The 22428-nt window shown below is 44.0% G+C and overlaps 1 protein-coding gene across 1 annotated transcript in view; it reads left to right on the top strand.

Moving 5' to 3' along the window:
* ATP10A (ATPase phospholipid transporting 10A (putative)) overlaps window positions 1-22428 on the top strand; it is a 125682-nt gene that overhangs the window by 62143 nt on the left and 41111 nt on the right. Inside the window, exons 4-7 of the mRNA XM_083501628.1 lie at window positions 13240-13325; window positions 19539-19645; window positions 19753-19884; window positions 20413-20616. Of these exons, the coding sequence (XP_083357754.1) occupies window positions 13240-13325; window positions 19539-19645; window positions 19753-19884; window positions 20413-20616 (529 nt within the window). The remainder of the gene's footprint in view (window positions 1-13239; window positions 13326-19538; window positions 19646-19752; window positions 19885-20412; window positions 20617-22428) is intronic.

Genomic DNA, 22428 nt, shown 5'->3' with positions numbered 1-22428 from the left:
TAAACAGTGTTTCTGTGCGCGCTGGTTTCCATCACGGTGTCCCATTACACCAGAAGCAGTTTAGTCATGACCCAGAAAGCTGTCTGTGGACAAACACCAGCTCCCTTGGCCTGAAGTGAGATGAGCGCTTAACCGTCCAGGTATCCTTTACCTTTACCTGCAGGAGGAGGGGGAAATTGGCAAAAGTCGCATTCCCCCTTCCACAGTGGGATCCCTCCCCTGGATTTGCCTTTTGCAAATGGAAGGGGCCTGTCAATAGAAGAGGATGTCTGGATCCGACCCATCAAATTAAAACATCACAACCAGTGCTTTTTTTCAGAGGGTAATCAAGGGTACACAGTACCAGCAACTCTTTCTGATGTTGTTAAAAAATGTGACACTGACTGTAAAAACTTCATGGTGAGTTTTTCTAGGAAAAAAGCACCGATCATAACCCTGCTTGTGTGTGAATGCTTTTGTCGTGTACCTTGCTGAACAGTAAGCCACAGTCTGGTCACACTGTGAAACCTAGCATACAGCCCATCATAATCATCATTCACAAAAAACAAATCAAGATGATGGGCCAATAATCAACCCAGTTTAAAAACCAGTCCCCAAGAGCTCAGGTCGGATGGCTTTGTTTGTTGTGAAGCAAATGTTGTGTTTTAATGAAAAATTCCTCATTTTTCTGCAAGGGCTGGTGAGTACAGAGAAGCCGTAATAGTTCCTCACAGAGAGGAAAACTGCAGTGGCGTGAGGAAAAACAGTTTTCCTTCAGTAATGCGTATCCATGCTTGTTTCTGGCCTGCCTTGATTTTATCGATTTATTTGTGGAATCCTGCGGATGCGATTGTTACAGTGCGCTGCTGGGATGCTAATAAATATAGTTTCTCCGTCAGAAACAGATCTAATCTTTTTCCTAGTGAAGTTTTCTGCCTGTAATTACATGTCCCTTGTTGATACTCAACCAATGAAAGTAGTCACTGATGCCAGGCACAGTTCTAATTTCATAAACTGTACTGCCAGTTCTCCATCCTCTCAGAAAATTCCATTTGAATATATAAATATTGTGTACAACTTCGCCCGCCTGGTAGGTTTGCAAATAAGAGACCACTCAAGGAAATTGGGGGAGGGGAGAGATATTATGTGCATAATTGCAGTTTAAAGATCTGATGTTCTGGAGTCCAGTCAATTTTTGAAGTGCTGTTGCTGAGGAGCTGAGTTTAAAGCTCTTTTTCCTTACCTCGCCAAGAATATTGGGGGGGGGGTTTGGGGGGGGAAGGAGTCGAAGTTCCAACAAAACAAAACAAAAAGAACCATAGTTAACAAGTAGCCTTTATTTCAAGTTAGTTATGTAAGGAAATATTTAGAAATGGTTTAATTTAGCATGAACAAAATCAGCTCTATTTTGAAACTTTTTTTAAAAAAAGATTAAGAATATGAGGAGACATCCACAAGGAAAAAAAAAACCTTATTAGTATTTTATTACAGTGGTACCTTGGGTTACATACGCTTCAGGTGACAGACTCCGCTAACCCAGAAATAGTGCTTCAGGTTAAGAACTTTGCTTCAGGATGAGAACAGAAATTGTGCTCCGGTGGCGCGGCAGCAGTGGGAGGCCCCATTAGCTAAAGTGGTGCTTCAGGTTACGAACAGTTTCAGGTTAAGAACGGACCTCCGGAATGAATTAAGTACTTAACCCCAGGTACCACTGTTAGCCCCAGGATTTAGGGCCCGTTTGCAAATACAGTTGGCATATACTGAACCTGCATCACCTACACCGAACTTTAGGCAATTATTATTATTATTATTATTATTATTATTATTATTATTATTCATTCATTCATTCCCCTCCCATGTGGCTGGTTTCCCTAGCCACTCTGGGCTGCTTCCAGCAAAATATTAATATGGGGGGGGAGCATTTGTTTGAAAGCACATTAGTTAAATTGGTGCTTCAGGTTAAGAACAGTTTCAGGTTAAGAACGGACCTCCGGAACGAATTAAGTACTTAACCCGAGGTACCACTGTAGCCCCAGGATTTAGGGCCCGTTTGCAAATACAGTTGCCATATACTGAACCTGCATCACCTACACCGAACTTTAGGCAATTATTATTATTATTATTATTATTCATTCATTCATTCCCCTCCCATGTGGCTGGGTTTCCCTAGCCACTCTGGGCAGCTTCCAGCAAAATATTAATATGGGGGAGCATTTGTTTGAAAGTACCGTTGTGGGGAAATCAGCTTTCCTAACAATGTAGCATATGTCGAGGTGGGGGAACGGGGGACCTCAAACTGTGAAGTAGCCTGCAAGTATAGCCATTTGCAGACAATTACTAGAGGGTTCCAAAACTGTGAGAGAAAGCATTGGGAATTCTTGTGCTTGGATCCAAAGGGGTTCTCTGAAGAGACACAGGCAAGAGAGATGCTCTTTAAGAACCTTGTTCTGTGGAAGCACTGAACTGCACCACTGCACCTGCAGCCAGTTTTCATTCAAATAAACACAGGCATATATATATATATATATATATATATATATATATATATATATATATATATAATGAGAGAAATGAGGGAGGTAAAGAGGACACAGATGAATAACTTACTAAAGCTTGTTTCTATATTTTACTTATTTAATTACCCCATTCGTACCCCATTTTTCCTTCAAGAAGCTTGAGATAATGTAGGTGTTTCTCTCCGCCCTCATTTTAATCTCACAACAACCCTGTGAGGTAGGTTAGGCTAAGAGATAGTGACTGCTAAGTGCAGTACAGGGGTGCCAACTTGAATAAAATAATGGGGGGCAGATAAGCCCCGCCTTGCATAATTGATCACATGACGCAATGCATGCACACCATTTGAATGGCAATGCCCATCAACTTGGTGGGGGGCGGCCCCCTCAAATATTTTATTGGTGGGTCCCAAAGACCCCTCGGACCCTAGGAGTTGGCGCCTATGGTGCAGCGTTTCCTAAACTTGGGCTTCCAGCTGTTTTTGGACTACAGCTCCCATCATCCCTATCTAGCAGGACCTATGGTCAGGAGAGTGATGGAAATTGTAGTTTCAACACAGCTGGAGACCTAAGTTTGGGAAACACTGACCTAGTGGATGGCGATCAAAACTCAGGCTTCCTAGTTCATCACTCTAACCCAGTTGCGAAAGACCTGTGGCCCTCCAGATGTGTTAAGATTCCAACAACATCTGGAAGACCACAGGTTCCCTGTGCCTACCCTAGCCATTTCACCAAACCGCTTTGAATTTAGAAATTTAATAAAAGGAGTATGTTCTTAGAAGAAGCTCATTACTAGGCTGCTAGAACCATGATCTTCAAGAGACAAGTGTTCCTTAATTAAACAATTGGTTTTATTATAATCTGCTCAATATTATATGTGTGGAAATTATTCTTTTTCAGGAACTGCACTGACTAGTTCATCTTCGGAGACCGACTCAGGTCTGACTCACAGTTACAGCCCACGGGGTTTTCTCCCTGCGAAGGGAAAGTCTTAAGCACTGACGTTAGGCTGTGGAAAGAAGTGAAATGAACACTTGAATGTTCAGGGAACATGAGAACGAATTCTAATGAATAGCAGAAATTTGAAGAATGCAGACGGGATATTTATAGAGTAGAACAAGTTCAAAGACACTAATTTGGACAAGGTAGACTGTGAATGAGTTATATGAGCGAAACCAAAATACAATAATGTTCAATGAGACTTTTGCCTGAGTGGAGGGGCTGCGGTGAGATCAGAATGTTGCTTTGTTTGAGACCCTTCACATATTACTCACGATGAAGGGGATATACTAGAGAGCAGGGCTGTGCTCCTGGCCCCATCTTCGAGTGCCCGTGGGTCATGGTGGTTGTCTGCAAGGAAGAACCCAAGCACAAGCAACTGCCTTGGCCTAGGCCAGGGGTCTGCAACCTTTAAGACAAAAAGAGCCACTTGGACCCATTTCCGAAGAAAAAACAACAACTGGGAGCCGCAAAACCATTGCGACATTTAAAACAAATATATCTCCGGAGCCACAATCTGACAGCGGGCGGGAAGGTGACGTCGGGACGGTGCGTGACTAACGCACGCACCGCCCCCATGCGACGTCACAGCCAGTACAGTGCCCGCCACAGTGAGGAGTGTCGGCGCGCAATGCGCCTCCTCCCCTCGCTAGTATCCGCCCCGGAGCCGCGGCAAAGGTGTAAAAGAGCCACATGTGGCTCCGGAGCCGCGGGTTGCAGACCCCTGGCCTAGGCCTAGGCTTCTATGCAACCATATTCTGAAGCTAGTGCTGTTAGGCAGCTAAAGGTAAAGGCACCCCTGACCATTAGGTCCAGTCGTGACCTACTCTGGGGTTGCGGCGCTCATCTCGCTTTACTGGCCGAGGGAGACGGCGTACAGCTTCCGGGTCATGTGGCCAGCATGACTAAGACGCTTCTGGCGAACCAGAGCAGTGCACGGAAACGCCATTTACCTTCCCGCCGGAGCGGTGCCTATTTACCTACTTGGACTTTGACGTGCTTTCGAACTGCTAGGTTGGCAGGAGCTGGAACCAAGCAACGGGAGCTCACCCCATCAGTTAGGCAGCTAGATGTCCTCAATTTTGATGTCCGTGTTGAAGTGAAGGTGATGCGGCTTGTGTGGAGCCAAAACCTGAGCATGATTCCGCACCTACCAGTGGCGAGTGGCACATAGGGACTCCACAGGCAGAGGGGTCTGGTGGCATGCAGCCCCCCTCAATTTTGTATCACTGGATCAAGTTGAATGAATTAACAAACCGTTTTAGCTTAAGTAAATAAGCACTTAATTGCTACTGTTCTCAATTCTGTTCTGCTAATATCTGATATTGCGGGTCATGCAAACTGCTGTTCCAAATAATGTTTTTATAGGGTAGGGGGCTCTGGGGATGGGTTCATAGAACCAGGGGAGCAGTGGTCTGAAGGAGCTAGAACAATGTACACATTTTGCTCCCATTAGCCGGCTGTGGAGAGACAGAACTGGCACAAATTCAAACATATTTTCCCCACAGAAGCCTCTCCTAAATCAAATTTGTCCAAATATACACTTAGAGCTTGCCACTAGCTTGAAAAACTCTGCTGTGGGTCACCGGCAGGCCCTCCAATAGCCTTCAGAGAGAGGCCACGCGTTCTTGAACACTGTCAGCTCTTTAAATCCCAGTGAAGTCAGTGGGGTTTCAGCTGCACAGCATTGCCACAATCAGTTGGGTGTGTGTATGTGTATTTAAGAAAATATTGTGATATCTTTATTTTTATATACTGCAGAGAACTAGGGATGTAAATATTTTCCACCGGTATAGGTTAAAGTTTTCAAAACACTATAAATCATTCTTATGAAACCTGACTGGAGCAAGCAGGGAATAGATCAGCCCTGCCGCTCTTCCTGGCGTGGCTGACAAAATATTTCCAGCTCGCATAAAACATTCCATAAGCAATTACTGAGGGTGTGGCAGCCAGGCCAGCTGCCCTGTAATACTGAAAACACATGGGTCCATCTTTCACGGGCTTAGGCAGAGAGAGCTGGAAACCTTTGCTGCGACTTGAATGCAAGAGGAGATGGATAATGTTTAGCACAGAGGTGGCCAACAGGGTGCCCTCCCAGCTTGCATGGCCAAGAGCAGAGGGCAAATGGGAGTCGCAACCGAACATCTATCTATAGGACACTTGCTGCAGAAGAGAGGGTGCAGGACTTATGCACAACTTTCTGTATGACTTGCTGCCCTAAGGATTCGGCAGCCTGCTGTAAATACAGTCGTACTTTGGGAGTTGAACGGAATCCTTTCTGGAAGTCCGTTTGACTTCCAAAACGTTCAGAAACCAAAGCGCGGCTTCCGGTTGACTGCAGGAGTTTCAATCAGAAGCCACAGAAGCCCTGTTGGACGTTCAGCTTCCAAAAAGAGTCCGCAAACCGGAACACTCCGAGTTTCCAGCGTTCGGGAGCCAAAACGTTCAAGAACTAAGCTGTTCGAAAACCAAGGTAGTACTGTACTGTAGTACAAATTGGGGTGGAGTGTTACTGGCAAGCAAGGCAAAGCCAAGTGGTTTTCTTTCCTCCTCCCCCTTCCCATATGTTTTTTTATTGATTTTCAAACAATTTCACAAATTCCTTTCCATTTCAGTACAATATTCCCTTAACATTTTGACTTCCCATCCTTACTTCCATTACTTACTTTCAAATTGTTCACCTACTGCCATAAATGCAGTCTTTTTTTACAATGACATAGGGGTCAGCAAACTTTTTCAGCAGGGGGCCAGTCCACTGTCTCTCAGACCTTGTGGGGGGGCGGACTATATTTTTTTTTGGGGGGGGGGAAATGAACGAATTCCTATGCCCCACAAATAACCCAGAGATGCATTTTAAATAAATAGGCACATTCTACGCATGTAAAAACACACTAATTCCTGGACGGTCCGCAGGCCAGATTTAGAAGGTGATTGGGCCACATCTGGCCCCCAGGCCTTAGTTTACCTACCCATGACATATATCCCACATTACATTCCTTTACCGTTCTCATTCCTTTGCTTATTTTTCAAGTCCTGCTTGCGATTTCATTCGACTGTAATCTTTTCTCACATAATCCGAAAAGGGTCTCCACTCTTCCACAAATATTTCTTCTTTTTTGGTCTCTCGTTTTCGCCGTCAATTGCACATAGTCCAATAATTTCAAAGTCTGTTCCTCTTTTGTTGGAACTTCTTTTTTCCCATTTATGTGTATACAGAATTCTGGCTGCGGTCGTAGCGCGTGTAAACAATTTAACCAACAAGAAGTTGTAGTACGTTGGGTGGAGACTTGTAGCGGTCAGGAGCTGCCAGAAGGGGGTTCCATGTATAATATTATGCAGAGACAGAGTCTTGGTCTATTTCATCTTGCCTGTTAAGAATGAAGGCACAAGGTGCTTACACTGACAAGGGGGTAAATGAGGATTTGAAGTTAGTGGTGGTCATATGTAAAATCTGTCCACCCCATCCCACTTTCATGCTAATGCTGAAGATCTGATTGGTGAACTTCATTCAATTCTGTGTGTGTGGCAACTTTGCAAATTCTGTTTGTGACTAGGGATGGAAAGAGATGTCGATTTCAGTTCTCATAGTATCTCAATTTTCCCCGTTATAAATTCAGCTCTCTACATTTTGCAGCAGTATTTGGATTTTAAAAAGAAATCCGCACGAAAATTTGTAAGCATTATAGTGAGAATTTTTCCTAACAAACATATTTTCATATGCAGTTGCAACTAATGGAATGTGTGCAACATGGGAGGGGCTTTTCTAGGAAAAGTTTCCTTGCTACTTTGTTGGATGTTGTTTACATAATCTCGTTATATTTATAGATCTGAAATGTTGTTTTTTGTATGTTATTATATTCGCTGTTTTGTTTTCCGTGTTATTAGGAAATTCTTTTCGCACTGTTTGGTTTTGAAATGCCTTGTTTTCTTTGTTGTAAGCTGCTTTGAGCATTTGTTTGTTTGTGGGAAATAGGCATACACATAAAATGAATGAATGTACAATTTTTACAAGCAGTTTCCCGTAATATAATGCATGTTTGTAGATTATTTTCACTGGCATCTTCATTTTTATGTGTTTTTATTCCATTTTCTTTATTGCATTTATAAGCACTTTTGTAAACGTTAACTGGAGAATTGCAGCATTTGGATATGTGCAAATTTTGAAGGATAGCTGTGTTTCGGTTTTCATGTTTTGGAATGTGCACATTTGAGAGATTTAAATACGTACGGAATCAAATTTATGCTCCATCCCTTGTTATGACTGTATGAAAACTAATGAGCTAGTAGATTCAAGAACATCATTTCATGGTTACACAGAGAGGCCAAAAGCTCAAAAGCAAATTAGCAAAGAATGTGAAATGTTCTATTCACTCAAGATATTTCATTCATTTTGTGCCAAGGCAGATAAAAGCATAAATTTTGTCAGAAACATCTGAACCTCCTTCCTTCTCCCCAGACTAGCTATGTTTCCTATAGCAATTTGGAATGTGTCTGACACTTTACAGCAGCTCTCGCTCATCCCTGGAATAAACTTGTGAAGTAATTTGTTAAATAGTCCCATTTTATAGATAGCAATGGGTGTGACTTCCCCAAACCAAGAGAAAAATAATTTATGGCTTGGAGGAATCCGAACTCGGTTCCCCATCATAGTTCAAGTCTGACATTCTTCCTACTAAACCCACATTGCCACCTAGATCAGGCACCCCCAAACTTTGGCCTCCAGCTGTTTTTGGACTACAACTCCCATCATCCCTAGCTAACAGGACCAGTGGTCAGGGATGATGGGAATTGTAGTCCCAAAACATCTGGAGAGCCTAGTTTGGGGATGCCTGACCTAGATCATAGCAGCTCTCACTATTTGGCCACACTGCGTAACTATCACCATAGGAATCTTTCCATTGAGATTCCAAAGTATCTCCAGGAAATCTAAATTCAATGCATTGTTACTTGGAGCGAAAATATGTCTGTCTTACTGGTTGGCAGCACAGCTCTGCAAACTGCTGTGGGCACTTCTAGACTGTCCCCATTTTAGGGTGGCAAATGGGCCGGGTTCCACCCAACTTTAGGGAGGCCCAGCGTGTGTGTGTGAGTGATGTCATGCATGTGACACGTGTGTGATGTCATGTGATGGGAGGAGTCCCAACAGAGCCCACTATGGTCACAGCTAGGCCAGCCAGGGCCATGGGAAGGCCCGCCAGGGCCTGTCACAGTCTTAGGAAGGCTTGGTGGGGTCTGTCATAGCTGCATGTAGGCCCAGTGGAGCCCACCACAGGCTGCACAATATTGAGAGGGCCCGACCCTCTGCCTGTAAGGTGGGATTCAATCACACACCACCAAATTTAGGTTTCACGTTCAAACTTGACTTGAAGGTCTTGTGCACCAAAACCACTCCCACTTAAGATCATATTTATTTATTTTTTGCGATAAAGTGTTGGGGAAATGTACTGGGAAGATGACATTGGTGCAACCAAGCGATCAGAATGAATGCTGAATGCACAGGACATCTGGAACGGAGCATTTGAGAGTTTATTTTCACAAGTGTGGCAGAGGATTATTCCCTCTATCTCTCTCTCTTTAAAGGAATTCCCAGTCGCACTGAGTTAACATTTATACATAATCCTATTTGCTTAGTGAAAAGAGAAAAAGTTAGCTTTGTACCTGTTTCATCTTAGTTGTAGGGGAGGGCGAAGGTTTTTTTAATCTCTATTACCGTGGAGGGCGAGGAAGTGCCTGAGTTAGCAGCAACTGCTTTATCTCATCTCAGCTTTTCGTTCAGCACTTTTTGTAAAGGGGGGGGGCGAGTAATGTCTTAATACTTTTGACAAATGTTCAAGAGGAAACCCCTGAGAGAGCAGAGAGTCCTCCTTCCGAAGGCCAGTCTAATCAAACAGAAGGCTCATTGCGGTTGCTGAACTCAGCAAACAAGAGACTGATCCCGGCGCAGGATAGATATATTATGTTCGATGCCAATTGTGCGCATCCTTTCTCCCAGGAACACATGCCAACAAAGCGCAACTCTCTTATATACATATATATTTATATCAGTGTGCTATCTAGAGACGAAGTCTTCCTTGCAAAAGAAAACTGTCAAGGCCCAATGAAAGCAATTACATTGGGCTCACTTATCGGCATTGTAAAATGTTCTCTCTCTCTTTGCCGCGTAATTGTCATACATCAGCTCATCTGGGAACGAAAGGCCTTCAGTTCTGTTGATTACGTGGTTGCAGTCTGTTATAAATTACGTTAAAATGCATCCACGAGGCCATCTGAGGGTGAGAGAATCCAATTACAGGGGGAGTCCAGGAAAGGGAGAAGGGAGCTCCCTCCCAAACGACTGAAATTGGATTTCCACCTTTCTTTGAGAAATGAAAGCTCTCTTTGCCTACCATTCGGATACAGAATGCTGACACTGTTTTGACAAGGGGGGTTCTTATTCATCAACGAGTGAGCAAGTACATTAGCCAGTGCTTGCTGCTTTGCAAGCACAAATGCAACTTCGCACTGATCAGAGTGATGCTCTGCTTTGTTTGTCATCATACTTCAGCAAGCAGGAGCCTTGCCGTGTCAATGTTCTTGCATTGACTGCATGCAAAAAAGGGGGGGTTGCTGGTAGGAATGTTTCCAAATAATTTGGGGGAGAATTATAAGCACCTAATTATACATAAGGGACGCGGGTGGCACTGTGGGTTAAACCATAGAGCCTAGGACTTGCCAATCAGAAGGTCGGCAGTTCGAATCCCCGCGACGGGGTGAGCTCCCGTTGCTCGGTCCCTGCTCCTGCCAACCTAGCAGTTCGAAAGCACGTCAAAGTGCAAGTAGATAAATAGGTACCGCTCCGGCGGGAAGGAAAACGGCGTTTCTGTGCGCTGTTCTGGTTTACCAGAAGCAGCTTAGTCATGCTGGCCACATGACCCGGAAGCTGTACGCCGGCTCCCTCGACCAGTAAAGCAAGATGAGCGCCGCAACCCCAGAGTCGGTCACGACTGTACCTAATGGTCAGGGGTCCCTTTACTTTTACCTAATTATACATCTATATAGCTATGCACAAACACATACAGATGCATATCTATGCACATACCTATCACTTTAATTTCCACCCTTCCTCCAAGTAAGCTTGTTTCCGGCTGCTCCAAAGGGTAGGACACAAACCAGTCAATTCAAGTTACAAGAAAGGAGATTCCAGCTTAACGCCAGGAAGAACTTTCTGGCCGTAAGACCTGTTCGACAGTGGTACAGACTCCCTTGGGATGTGGTGGACTCTCCTTCATAGGAGGTTTTTAACCAGAAACTAGATGACCATCTGTCATGAATACTTTAGTTAGGATTCTTGTGGGGGTTGGACTAGATGACCCTCGAAGTTCCCTTCCAACTCTACAATTCTGTGATTCTGAGGAGCTCAGGCTGTTAACCAAAAAGTGCAAAGACATGGTGCAAATTACACCCAGGCGCAGTTCAAAAGACAACAGCTTGCTCTTTTTCAAGTCATTGAGAATACTTTGGACTCAGACAGGCACATGAACCAACCGTAACTTGTAAGATGCAGAAAATGATGCAGGAATTCAGGAAGAAACTGTATCCCTCCCCTCCATCGGTACTGATGCGAGAAATACTATCAAATAGACACCCATGGTACTTGGGTAACGGCACCCACACAGCAATTATAAGGGATACCAAATTGACCAGATCTGTACTTTAAGTTTACGAACTTGATTTTTGTAGTTCAGTGGCCTTCACAGTTCTCCAAATGTAGCAGTGTAGTTCTTGGCTGTTTGTGCATGTAAAAACACATACACATTCAGTCTTGGAAGTGCATAAAACTATGTGTAAATCACCTTGAGATGATTTGCTTAGAAAGTGATTAATAAATTGATGATAATGGAATACAACCATAATAATATATGTTTTGTACCGTGTACAATACCAGTGTTGTTATTTATACATAGAATTATGCAGACAAAGCATGTGATATTCATCGTGCTTCATCACATGTAAAACTATGAGAAACTTGCAAAAAAAAAATATGTACAGATTAATACCAGAAGACAACAGAATTGAACCATGAGTTAACAAATATACAAAGGAATCTTAGTCAGAAGACGGCTGTTTTGCAAGACCATCATTTGCAAGACCAAATAATGCCTTATCTATGGGAAATAGCATGTTTCCCCACATACCAAATGTTATGCTTTGGCCCTCTTGGAATTTTCTCTCAATAGAAGTGCAACCTTCAGAGTTACCATCAGAACTGTGTGGAACAAAGTTGAAAACAACTGAACATTTTCTGTGGGCAAATCTTCCGCCCGCCCGCCCCACCAGCGCGCAGAAAGAAACCTGATCGTGCAGAAAGGCTCTTAATTAGCGTGATTGCTGCCGAAAGAATGGAGTATTTAAATCTCCATGTTTAAACAAAAGAGGTATTTGCTCTGCCGTGAAAGTCCAATGATAAAACCTTATAATAACGGGTAAGTGTTCGGGATATGCAGACGGTGCCAATGCCAGCTTGAGCCTAATTAGTTAGGGAATCAAGGAGAATTTTAAATGTTAATTAGGTAAGAAGCATCCTACTGTATGTGCCTAATTTACTGTACAGGATTAATTTATCTGAGCTAGCATGAAGCAATTAAGAAAGCCTGATTATATTTTCAGAAAGCTTGTATTAACATCCCCATAATTGACAACGTATTGATTTATATTCTCCCAGATTGCACTTTGTCTTTTTGCTTGAACTTGAAACCTGCCAGCGATAATCTTAAACGTTTTCAGCCTGCCTGGGCATTTTTCAGAAACCAGAAATAATGGTGGCGGTTGTTTTTATTTTGAATGCGGCTTTACGGCAGGGAGTGAGCAGGATTGGGTACTTGTGGGTACGCGTTAGTGCTTCTACTGTATAATGTGCAAAGTAGCCACACAGGTTTTACTTCCTTGCTTACTCAAGTCGAAGCTGGCGAAGGGGAACTACAACAGGAACATCTCCCTCCTGTCTCTTTCCATGATGAATCCTTAAAAAAAAAATGCAGCCATATCACTGCTTATAAGGACAGAAGCAAATAAATGGTGAAGTTGTGTACCTTCTTGTCTGTAAAAAGTGGTGCTTTACAGATCAATTTCTTTTACAGCAGGTGTGCCAAACTCTTTCTCCCCTCTCCCCACCGGATGTTGCTGGACTACAGCTCTCATCATCCTTGACCATCGGCCATGATGGCTGGGGGTTGATGGGAGCTGGAGTCCCAACAACATCAGAAAGAGCCACAGGTCCCCCCCCCCCACACACACATCTTTACTGGTTAATCTCAAACAGGTTGTTTATAGAATCAGTATGATATTTTATTGATAATTTGCTTGCCTTTATTGTGATGGGTAATATGGGAAAGTGGTACAGTGGTACCTCGGGCTACAGACGCTTCAGGTTACAGACTCCGCTAACCCAGAAATAGTACCTCAGGTTAAGAACTTTGCTTCAGGATGAGAACAGAAATCATGCGGCGGGAGCGGGAGGCCCCATTAGCTAAAGTGGTACCTCGGGTTAAGAACAGTTTCAGGTTAAGAACTGACCTCCAGAACGAATTAAGTTCTTAACCCGAGGTACCACTGGATAAATATCAGAGGATCATAATGAAGAGCAGCTATGCTGGATCAAACCAAAGGTTTATCTGGTCCAATGGGTGGGCAGATGGCACCGTCCCTAAAACAATTTGTGCATGTTAAGCTTTTTGCTAACGGCTTGCTTCTGTTATTTCCTTTGCTCCAGGACTCTGAATTTGACCCGTTGAAGTTTACTAGCCTAATTGAATGCGAGGAGCCGAATAACGACTTAAGCAGGTTTCGAGGCTTCATGTGAGTATACCCTTGCAATTTCATCTACGATTAAGGATTGCCCTGCAGGTTTAGACTGCAATCTTCTGAATGCTTACCTGGGAGTAAGGCCCGTCGAACTTAATAGGACTTAACTTCCGAGCAGACATGTATGGGCTTGCGCTGTCAAACCTTTGCATAGTGAAGTTCGCGAGTCTTATGAATCGTTTATGGGAGGAGAGGGTTGTGATGGAAATGAATTTGACGGGGGTAGTGAACATGTGACTGATGGCGTGACTTGTGTTTTTCGCTACATCTTCGTACCCATCAGCGGCTCAGGAAAAAGCACAAAAGGATACGAGTCGCATTTGGGGAAGGCTTAAAACTTGAAAGTGTTTCAGTAGTTGGTGGAAACGGAACCTGAGGCCGCTGGATGAATTAAACAAGAGCTACAGTGAGGGTGCTAAATTATGAAGCAAAGCCAAAACCATTTTGGGAAGATTTTTTTAAAAAAAATACAAATGTACATGGAAAACCTGTTAAGAGGGGATTGCAACTCCTGTTCATCTGATTATCTGACATCAGCAGAGAGAATGGAGAAAAGCTGTTTAAATTCTTGGGTGAGGCTTAGCATCCGTCTTTTCATAGACTATTTCAATCCTGTGTCAAAAAATCAGACCTCTGTGATATTCTTAACATTAGAGCAGCCATGCTGGATAAAATCAAGGGTCCCTCGTGTCTAGCACCCTCTCTGCTCCCAGAGTTGCCACAGGAGACAGCTTCTTGCTTGGTTTTGAGCTGTTGGAGTGGATAGTGGAGTTTATTTGTATTTATTTAAATGGGTTGGTTTATCTTTCCCAGGAGTTACTGGGGATTGAACCTGTGACTTTTTGTGTGGGAAGCAGTTGCTCTAACACTAAGTGATGGCCATTCTTTCTGAATATGTTTGATATGTTGTGAGTCAGTTCAAGCACAATCTTGTGGGGAGCAATTTTTGATAAAAAGTTTCCGTTCTTGGAATTTATTCTCCTCAACTCTTTGGGCAACTTTCTGCTTGCAAGACATATTGAATTTGGTGGCATTTGGTCACTTTCCCATCAGTACTTAACATTTTATTTACTTATGGCGTTATAAAATTCTCTTTGCAGCTTACAATAAATAAGGAAAAGAATACCGTATTTTTCGCTCTATAAGACACACTTTTTCCCTCCTAAAAAGTAAGGGGAAATGTGTGTCCGTCTTATGAAGCGAACGCAGGCTGCGCGGCTATCCCAGAAGCCAGAACAGCGAGAGGGAGCACTGCGTAGTGCTCTCTCTTGCTGTTCTGGCTTAGCCGCGTGAAGCCTCTTCAGGACACAGGGAGCCTTCATCCCACTGTCCTGAGGAGGCTTCGCGGGCTATCCCAGAAGCCAGAACAGCGAGAGGGAGCACTGCGCAGAAAGCATGATCCCTGGCTTAGCAGCATATATGAACCAGGGATCCTGATTTGTTTCCCTCAAACCACAATTTGAAACCAAGGTTTGTTCTTGGCTTACCAGGTCATGGTTTGTTCCCTCCATACACTAGTGGGAAAGGGACGCGGGTGGGACTGTGGCCTAAACCACTGAGCCTCTGGGGCTGCTGGTCGAGTCGGATGGTCGGCGGTTTGAATCCCCGTGATGGAGTGCACTCCTGTTGCTCTGTCCCAGCTCCTACTAACCTAGCAGTTCAAAAGCACGCCAGTGCAAGTAGATAAATAGGTACCGCTGTGGCGGGAAGGTAAACGGCGTTTCCGTGTGCTCTGGTTTCCATCACGGTGTCCTGTTGCGCCAGAACTGGTTAAGTCATGCTGGCCACATGACCCAGAAAGCTGTCTGTGGACAAATGCCGGCTCCCTCGGCCTGAAAGCGAGATGAGCACTGCAACCCCATTGTCGCCTTTGACCGGACTTAACCATCCAGGGGTCCTTAGTAGTGGGAGGAGACAACAGCCTAGAAAGATGTATTCATGGGATACCATTTGCTATGGTTTACTGTGATGTGTGAACTGTGCCATGTTTACCACTATTACTGCTTTGTAGACCTGAAACACTGATACCCTCACCCTTAGTTATACAGAACAGAATGTTCCTGTTTGCAGCATTTGTGATATTAAACCCTAGCAATCTGGTTCCACTGCATTCAAGTGACATTGTCTGTCTAGTACAGGTTTGTGTTGTTCCAAAATGTTTCCATTGCCCAGCAAATCCTTCTTCCTAGAAACTCCATTGTCTCATGCATGCAGATGGCTTTAAGACCTTGGATTTTAATAACAACCTAGAATTTTTTTACCAGTGCGTCCCAGCTACGTTTCCCAATGTCGTCAAATTCTGGCCTGTGTCATAACCACTCACTCCTCCATCATGACTTGCTATTTAACAACCTACCTGTGTTTCTTTTGAACCTAGTAGGCCTGTCACCATGTGATAAAGGCATCCATCACAAACTCACCTGTTGTATCTTTTTAATGATTAAATCACTCATTTCCAGAGCCCAAGCCCAGAATTGTATCCTCCTTGAGAGAGGGTATCCATTGATTATGGGAGAAATGTTTCCTTTCTTAGGGGTAATTTCTCTACTGCTCAGTAAGGTTCCCTTCCATTTAAAATATTATTATTATTATTATTATTAATGAAAATAAATAAATGCAACTGGCAATTGCAAAGTCAAATGAATGGTTTGAAAGTGATTGTGATCAGTTCCCCCATTTTATTGCTTTTTTCCTTTTCGCTTGTGTAACTTACCTGGCAAATAGCAGGTGTCATCAGTGTTGTACTGGGATATCTGCCATCTCTGCACTCAGAAGCAGAGGCATACGGGCAAACTGCAAACAGTGCCAGTCAAGCATTCGGGACAAAGGGGTCACAACCAGCAGCCTACCTCTTCTGTTCCGTTAGCCATGGTGAGATTTTAGGAAATGATATGTTTAGACTTCCATAAACATCATTTTGAGTCATAGGCGGTCCTATGCCTGCCATGATCTCAAGGCTTTTCTTGTGCCCTGTAATCACTGTGTCATATCAAATACCCATAGCAGACTATTAGGAACATAGGAAGCTGCCTTATACTGAGTCAGACAGTGGGGTCTTTCATAGACTGACTGCGTGTAGAGGAATGGTAGGAGGGACCAGCTGAGGACACCCCTCCAGGGGAACCCTCAGGGGAAGACGGCTCAGTAAGATAGCAAACGTTAAAAATTTCCCTAAACAGGGCTGCCTTCAGATGTCTTCTAAAAGTCAGATAGTTGTTTATTTCCTTGACATCTGATGGGAGGGCGTTCCACAGAGCGGGCGCCACTACCGAGAAGGCCCTCAGCCTGGTTCCCTGTAACCTCACTTCTCACAATGAGGGAAGCACCAGAAGGCCTTTGGAGCTGGACCTCAGTGTCTGGGCTGAATGATAGGGGTGGAGATGCTCCTTCAGGCGTACTGGGCCGAGGCCGTTTAGGGCTTTAAAGGTCAGCACCAACACTTGGAATTGTGCTCAGAAACGTACTGGGAGTCAACGTAGATCCTTTGAGAACGGTGCTATGGCAGCTTCTCCCAGTCACCAGTCTGGCAGCCGCATTCTGCATTAGTTGCCATTTCCTTCAAAGGTTGCCCCACGTAGAGCACAGCAGATGCCGTGCTATGGAGCTAGGAAGGGAAAGTCTGTGTCGGTCCACACGAGTGTCTCCTCCCACTCTGTTTTCTGTTTCAATCTTGGCAATTTCCGTTGCAAGCTACTTGGAGACAGGAACCTATCCTTTTAGCTGTTGTTATTTCTGTAAAGCTCCACAGATACTTAGAATAAAGAAAAACCATAAATACTACCACAGGGCTTTGGGTTCTTTGCAACCGGCAGGTTTATGAACTGCTACATTCAACACGAGTCAACTCATGAAACCCCATTCTGTGATGTATTGAGTTAGTCTCCCTAGTGTCAGAGTGCCTTTTATCATTTTGCCTAGTAGAGATGGTGATCGGGAAGGTATTGCCAGGCAGAAAGCATTAAAGTGCACAATAGCTGACTTACCCTATATGTCTACAGAAAGGATTACAATGAGATTGCGCAGCCTAGGACTTTGAGCACCCTGAAGGGCTATATAAATGCTTCATGATCTAGGCAATGATTAATAATAATAAGATGCACTGCGGTCCATTTCTGTATTATTTCACGTCCCAACTCCTTGTGATTCAGTGAGAAGAGTGCTGCACTGGGGTGTATGTTAGCCTCTCAGCCACACACTCAAATCACTTGCTCCATTCCAGTAAGAGTCACCAGTGTGCCTTTTAGTCCTAGGCATGGCGCTCAACACAATACTAGTTGTTGAAATTGCTGCACACTAAGTGCTTAATGAGGGTGAAAGAGGAGAGTGCAAAATATGGTCTGACGCTCAACATCAAAAAAATGAAGATCATGGCCACTGGTCCCATCACCTCCTGGCAAATTGAAGGGGAAGAAATGGAGGCAGTGAGAGACTCTACTTTCTTGGGCTCCATAATCACTGCAGATGGTGACAGCAGTCACGAAATTAAAAGACGCCTGCTTCTTGGGAGAAAAGCAATGACAAACCTAGACAGCAACTTAAAAAGCAGATACATCACCTTGCCGACAAAGGTCCGTATAGTTGAAGCTATGGTTTTCCCAGTAGTGATGTATGGAAGTGAGCTGGACCATAAAGAAGGCTGATCGCCGAAGAATTTATGCTTTTGAATTATGGTGCTGGAGGAGACTCTTGAGAGTCCCATGGACTGCAAGAAGATCCAACCTCTCCATTCTTAAGGAAATCAGCCCTGAGTGCTCACTGGAAGGACAGATCCTGAAGCTGAGGCTCCAATACTTTGGCCACCTCATGAGAAGAGAAGACTCCCTGGAAAAGACCCTGATGCTGGGAAAGATGGAGGACACAAGGAGAAGGGGACGACAGAGGACGAGATGGTTGGACAGTGTTCTCGAAGCTACCAGCATGAGTCTGACCAAACTGCGGGAGACAGTGGAAGACAGAAGTGCCTGGCGTGCTCTGGTCCATGGGGTCACGAAGAGTCGGACATGACTAAACGACTAAACAACAACAACAAAAGTGTATTCAACTGATTATCACCTTGTTTGAGAAAGGTATAGGAAGACCTGATTCCAAATGTCTTCTTTTCCCACCCCCAATGGACAATTAACTTTGTCAGAGCCAAAAAGCAGACTCTAATGGGAGAATTTTGTTTCTAGCTCCGTGCATTTAATGCCATTTTTATCTCTGGATCAAGATAGTTGTTCCTTTGCCTCAGTCCCCCTTGCCTGTAAAATGGGAATACTTTATTGAATTGGAGATTGTCGTTAAGGGGTTGTTGCTTTTTGTGAGGGAAAATGACCCTTTTCATGCAGGGCCTTCTCAGTTGAGGCACCTGACCATGGGACTGCCTCTCAAATATCTGAGAGATCCTTTCTTTTCCCGTGGACTGTCTTGGGTGTGAAAATTGGCAAAGAATACCCCTTTGGGAGCTCTGCTACAGATCAGGGCATTCTCTGCAGTGGCCTCTAAGCTGTGGAATTTCCTCCCCACTGAGATGCATTTGGCAGCTTCATTGTATAGCTTTTGTCCTTTGCTAGCCCCACTCTGTTATTCTGATTGTAAATTGTTGTAGCTGATATAAATATTGTATTTTACATTGCTGCAACCTGCCCAAGGACTTTATGGTGAAGGGCTGGTAAGAAATCTTAATAATAATAATAAGCCTCTTCATTGATGCTCTTGAACTAGATGGTTAAGGTGCATCTCTTCCACATTTTATTTACTTTAATTTCCAACTGCTTGTGGGTTGGTTTTACGGGTTTCTTTTAATTGCTCTTTTTATAGTTCATTTTACTTATTTGAGTTGTCTGTTTTAATGTTGTAAACATTGGGAGTTTCTAAAGGTCCAAAAGGCAATATATAAATAACTTCCTAGAGAAATATAGATGTATTGCAAACTCTTCCGTAGGAATTATGGTGAAAGTTGTTAAAAAGCAGTAACTTCTCTTCATTTTCAAACTCTAAATTTTACTGAAGAGGGGAGAAAACTTCCATGTGAAAGCTTTGTGAAATTCCATTGAAGGACAACAGGCAAGAGATGGAATGGGAAATCCCTGATTATTGTTTGTAAATTGATTATAAAGATGCTAAGGTTGATTTTCCTGCCTTTTATAGGTTGGTAAGGAATGAAACAAGTCCTCTGCCGCAGTTATGAAACGTATACATAAGTTGATATCTCTTGTGCTTTTGCAGCGTGCATAGAAGTGGCAAAAAGGTTGCGCTGAGTAAAGAAAACCTTTTGCTGCGGGGATGTACGATTAGAAATACAGAAGAAGTCTCAGGAATAGTCATCTATGCCGGTAAGAGGCTGCTAACCTTTACCTTGTGCTTTTACACTCCGTTCCTTTTGATCACCCCCAAAATGATTGTGTGTACACCATCATGGCATTCACCTTCCTTTCGGCAGGGCACGAGACGAAAGCCTTTCTCAATAACAGCGGGCCGCGTTACAAGCGAAGCAAGCTCGAAAGACAAATGAATGTCGATGTCCTTTGGTGTGTCCTCATTCTTATTGTGATGTGCTTGTTTTCAGCCGTTGGTAAGTCCCCACCATTTTTAGCTATAAGGTGTAAAAAATAATAATTAAAAGGCAGGGAATGAATAACAATGAAAATAAATACGGATAAATAATTCTGATTATTCATGTATTGGAACAAAGACAGCCGGCGTAACTAACTTTGTGTTTGAGACCCAGCTCTGCTCAACTAAATTAGATGCTTTGGGAACAGAGATTTCTTTATTGTAAAATATACCTTATAATTTTATAAATAAATAAATTTTACAAATAAATAAATAAATAAATAAATAAAGAGGGACTTCCGTACCTCGGAAGTCGAACGCCTTGCCGGTCGAACGTTTTGGCTCCCGAACTTCACAAATCTGGAAGTGAGTGTTCCAGTTTGTGAACATTCTTTGGAAACCGAACGTCCGACGTGGCTTCTGTGGCTTCCGATTGGCTGCAGGAGTTTATTAATTTATAGGGTTTAGCTTGGGAGGGGGGGTGTACTCTGCAAACCCGTCGACTTTGTCTCTCTTATATTTAATTTTCTATTTCTTTCTCTCCCAGGTCATGGAGTCTGGGTCTGGCAATATGGTGACAAAAAGAAGCCTGTCTTTGTTGTCCCGGATCCCAGAGGAAACTATTTGCCTCCAATTAAAGCTGCAGTTTATTTATTTTTGACCATGATTATAGTGTTTCAGGTAACTATGCGCATATTGCTTGAGATACCTTTTGTTGTTGTTGTTTCGGCCAAGTCACATTGGGGCAAAGGTTTACTAAATTGCAAGGAGTTGGACTTGGTGACCTCACAGTCCCTTTCCAACTCCGCAATGTTGTGATTCTGTGTGGGTTTTCTGTGGATTGACATTTGCTTTGATTCAGGGGTAAGGAGAGGGATTTCCCAGGGGAAGTAGTGGGAGTCCCATGCTTTGAAAGCATGAGAAAAGTGCTTGGACCTGCGCTTTCTAAGCATGGAACAAGCAGAGTGTGAACGAACCCTCATAAAGTTGATACCCCATAATACGGCAGCTAGATTGGTGACTGGAAGTGACCACCCAGACCATATAACACCGGTCCTGAAAGACCCGCATTGGCTCCCAGTATATTTTTGAGCACAATTCAAAGTGTTGGTGCTGACCTTTAAAGCCCTAAATGGCCTCAGCCCCAGTATACCTGAAGGAGCGTCTACACCCCCATCGCTCAGCCTGGACACTGAGGTCCATCTCTGAGGGCCTTCTGGCGGTTCCCTCACTGCGAGAAACGAGGTTACAGGGAATCGGGCAGAGGGCCTTCTTGGTAGTGGCACCCGCCCTGTGGAACGCCCTCCCATCAGATGTCAAGGAAATAAGTAACTATCTGAAGGCAGCCCTGTTTAGGGAAGTTTTTAATGTTTGATGTTTTATTGCTTTTAAAAATTATTATTAATATTATGTTGGGAGCTGCCCAGAGTGGCTGGGGAAACCCAGCCAGATCGGTGGGGTAACAACAACAACAACCACAACAACAACAACAATTTTATTTATTATTATTATTTATTATTATTATTATTATTATTATTATTATTATTATTATTAGGCCTCCCCAGTGGGTTTCCCTTTACCATTAGAGGCTGAAGTTTACTTATGCCTCGGGAGGCAGGAGCCTAGAAAGCTGCTCCCTTTGAGCTCATTGTTGCCTACACTGACTGACAGCACCTTTCCAGAATTTCGGACAGAGGACATTCCCTTCCCCACCTGGAGCTGCCAGGGATTGAACCAAGGAACTTCTGCACAAAAAGCAGCTGCCCCTCTGTGTCGCTGAATACAGACCACGTTCTGACTTGAGGGAGGCCTTCCTGTTTTGTGAAGCCTGCCCCCAAGCGCAGCCCAGCGTCCAAGCCTGCCCCTCCACCATTGGCCAATCTGGGAGGCAGGCTTAGACTGGTCTTCTGATAGGTTGCATGGTGGCATTATGCCCCTCCCTCTGCCTACCCAGGTCGGATACTGACCCTGGATCTCCCCGTCAGGTCCTATAGGAGCCTCCGCCGTGCTGCAATGCCGCCTCACCGGAAGGGCGAGCGGGCTTCTTGGATAAACATTTCAGGTTTCCTTGAGTGGAGAGCCCCGGGTGCTGTGTCTGAGAATGGGAGCCAAAGCACTCTTGAGATGTTCTTGGACTTATACAGATTTCCCCATCTAAGCTGAATGTGCTCTGTACCTTCTTCACAGGACTGGGGGCCCCTGCACAGGAAGCATGTTATGGTACCAAGAGTTCTCTACACTGAAATATATACTCTTCTATGAATAGAGCCTTTTGTGAGGTTAAAGGAAATCCTTGGAAAACGTACTTAACAAAAATCTCTGGGGGTGGGGTGGGGCAACCCTCTTCCCGTAACACTTTGCCTAGCAGTCACAAAACACAAGGTACATTTGCACAAGCTTGCTTTTTTGCACAGACCCAGACTCTGTTTCCTTGCTTCAACCTTTGTCGGAGAGCTGGCTTAGAAGCCTGTGGGTGTGTGGGTGTGATATATAAAAATGGAGGTGCCTTTTACTTAATTCACCTTTTTTCTTTTGCAAAATCTTTTATGCTGCCACGATTCTG

Source organism: Podarcis liolepis (genome assembly GCF_965112155.1).
Source record: "Podarcis liolepis genome assembly, chromosome: 4".
NCBI lineage: Eukaryota > Metazoa > Chordata > Lepidosauria > Squamata > Lacertidae > Podarcis > Podarcis liolepis.
Note: the sequence above shows the minus strand (reverse complement) of the source record. Positions and strands in the feature narration are given on the sequence as shown.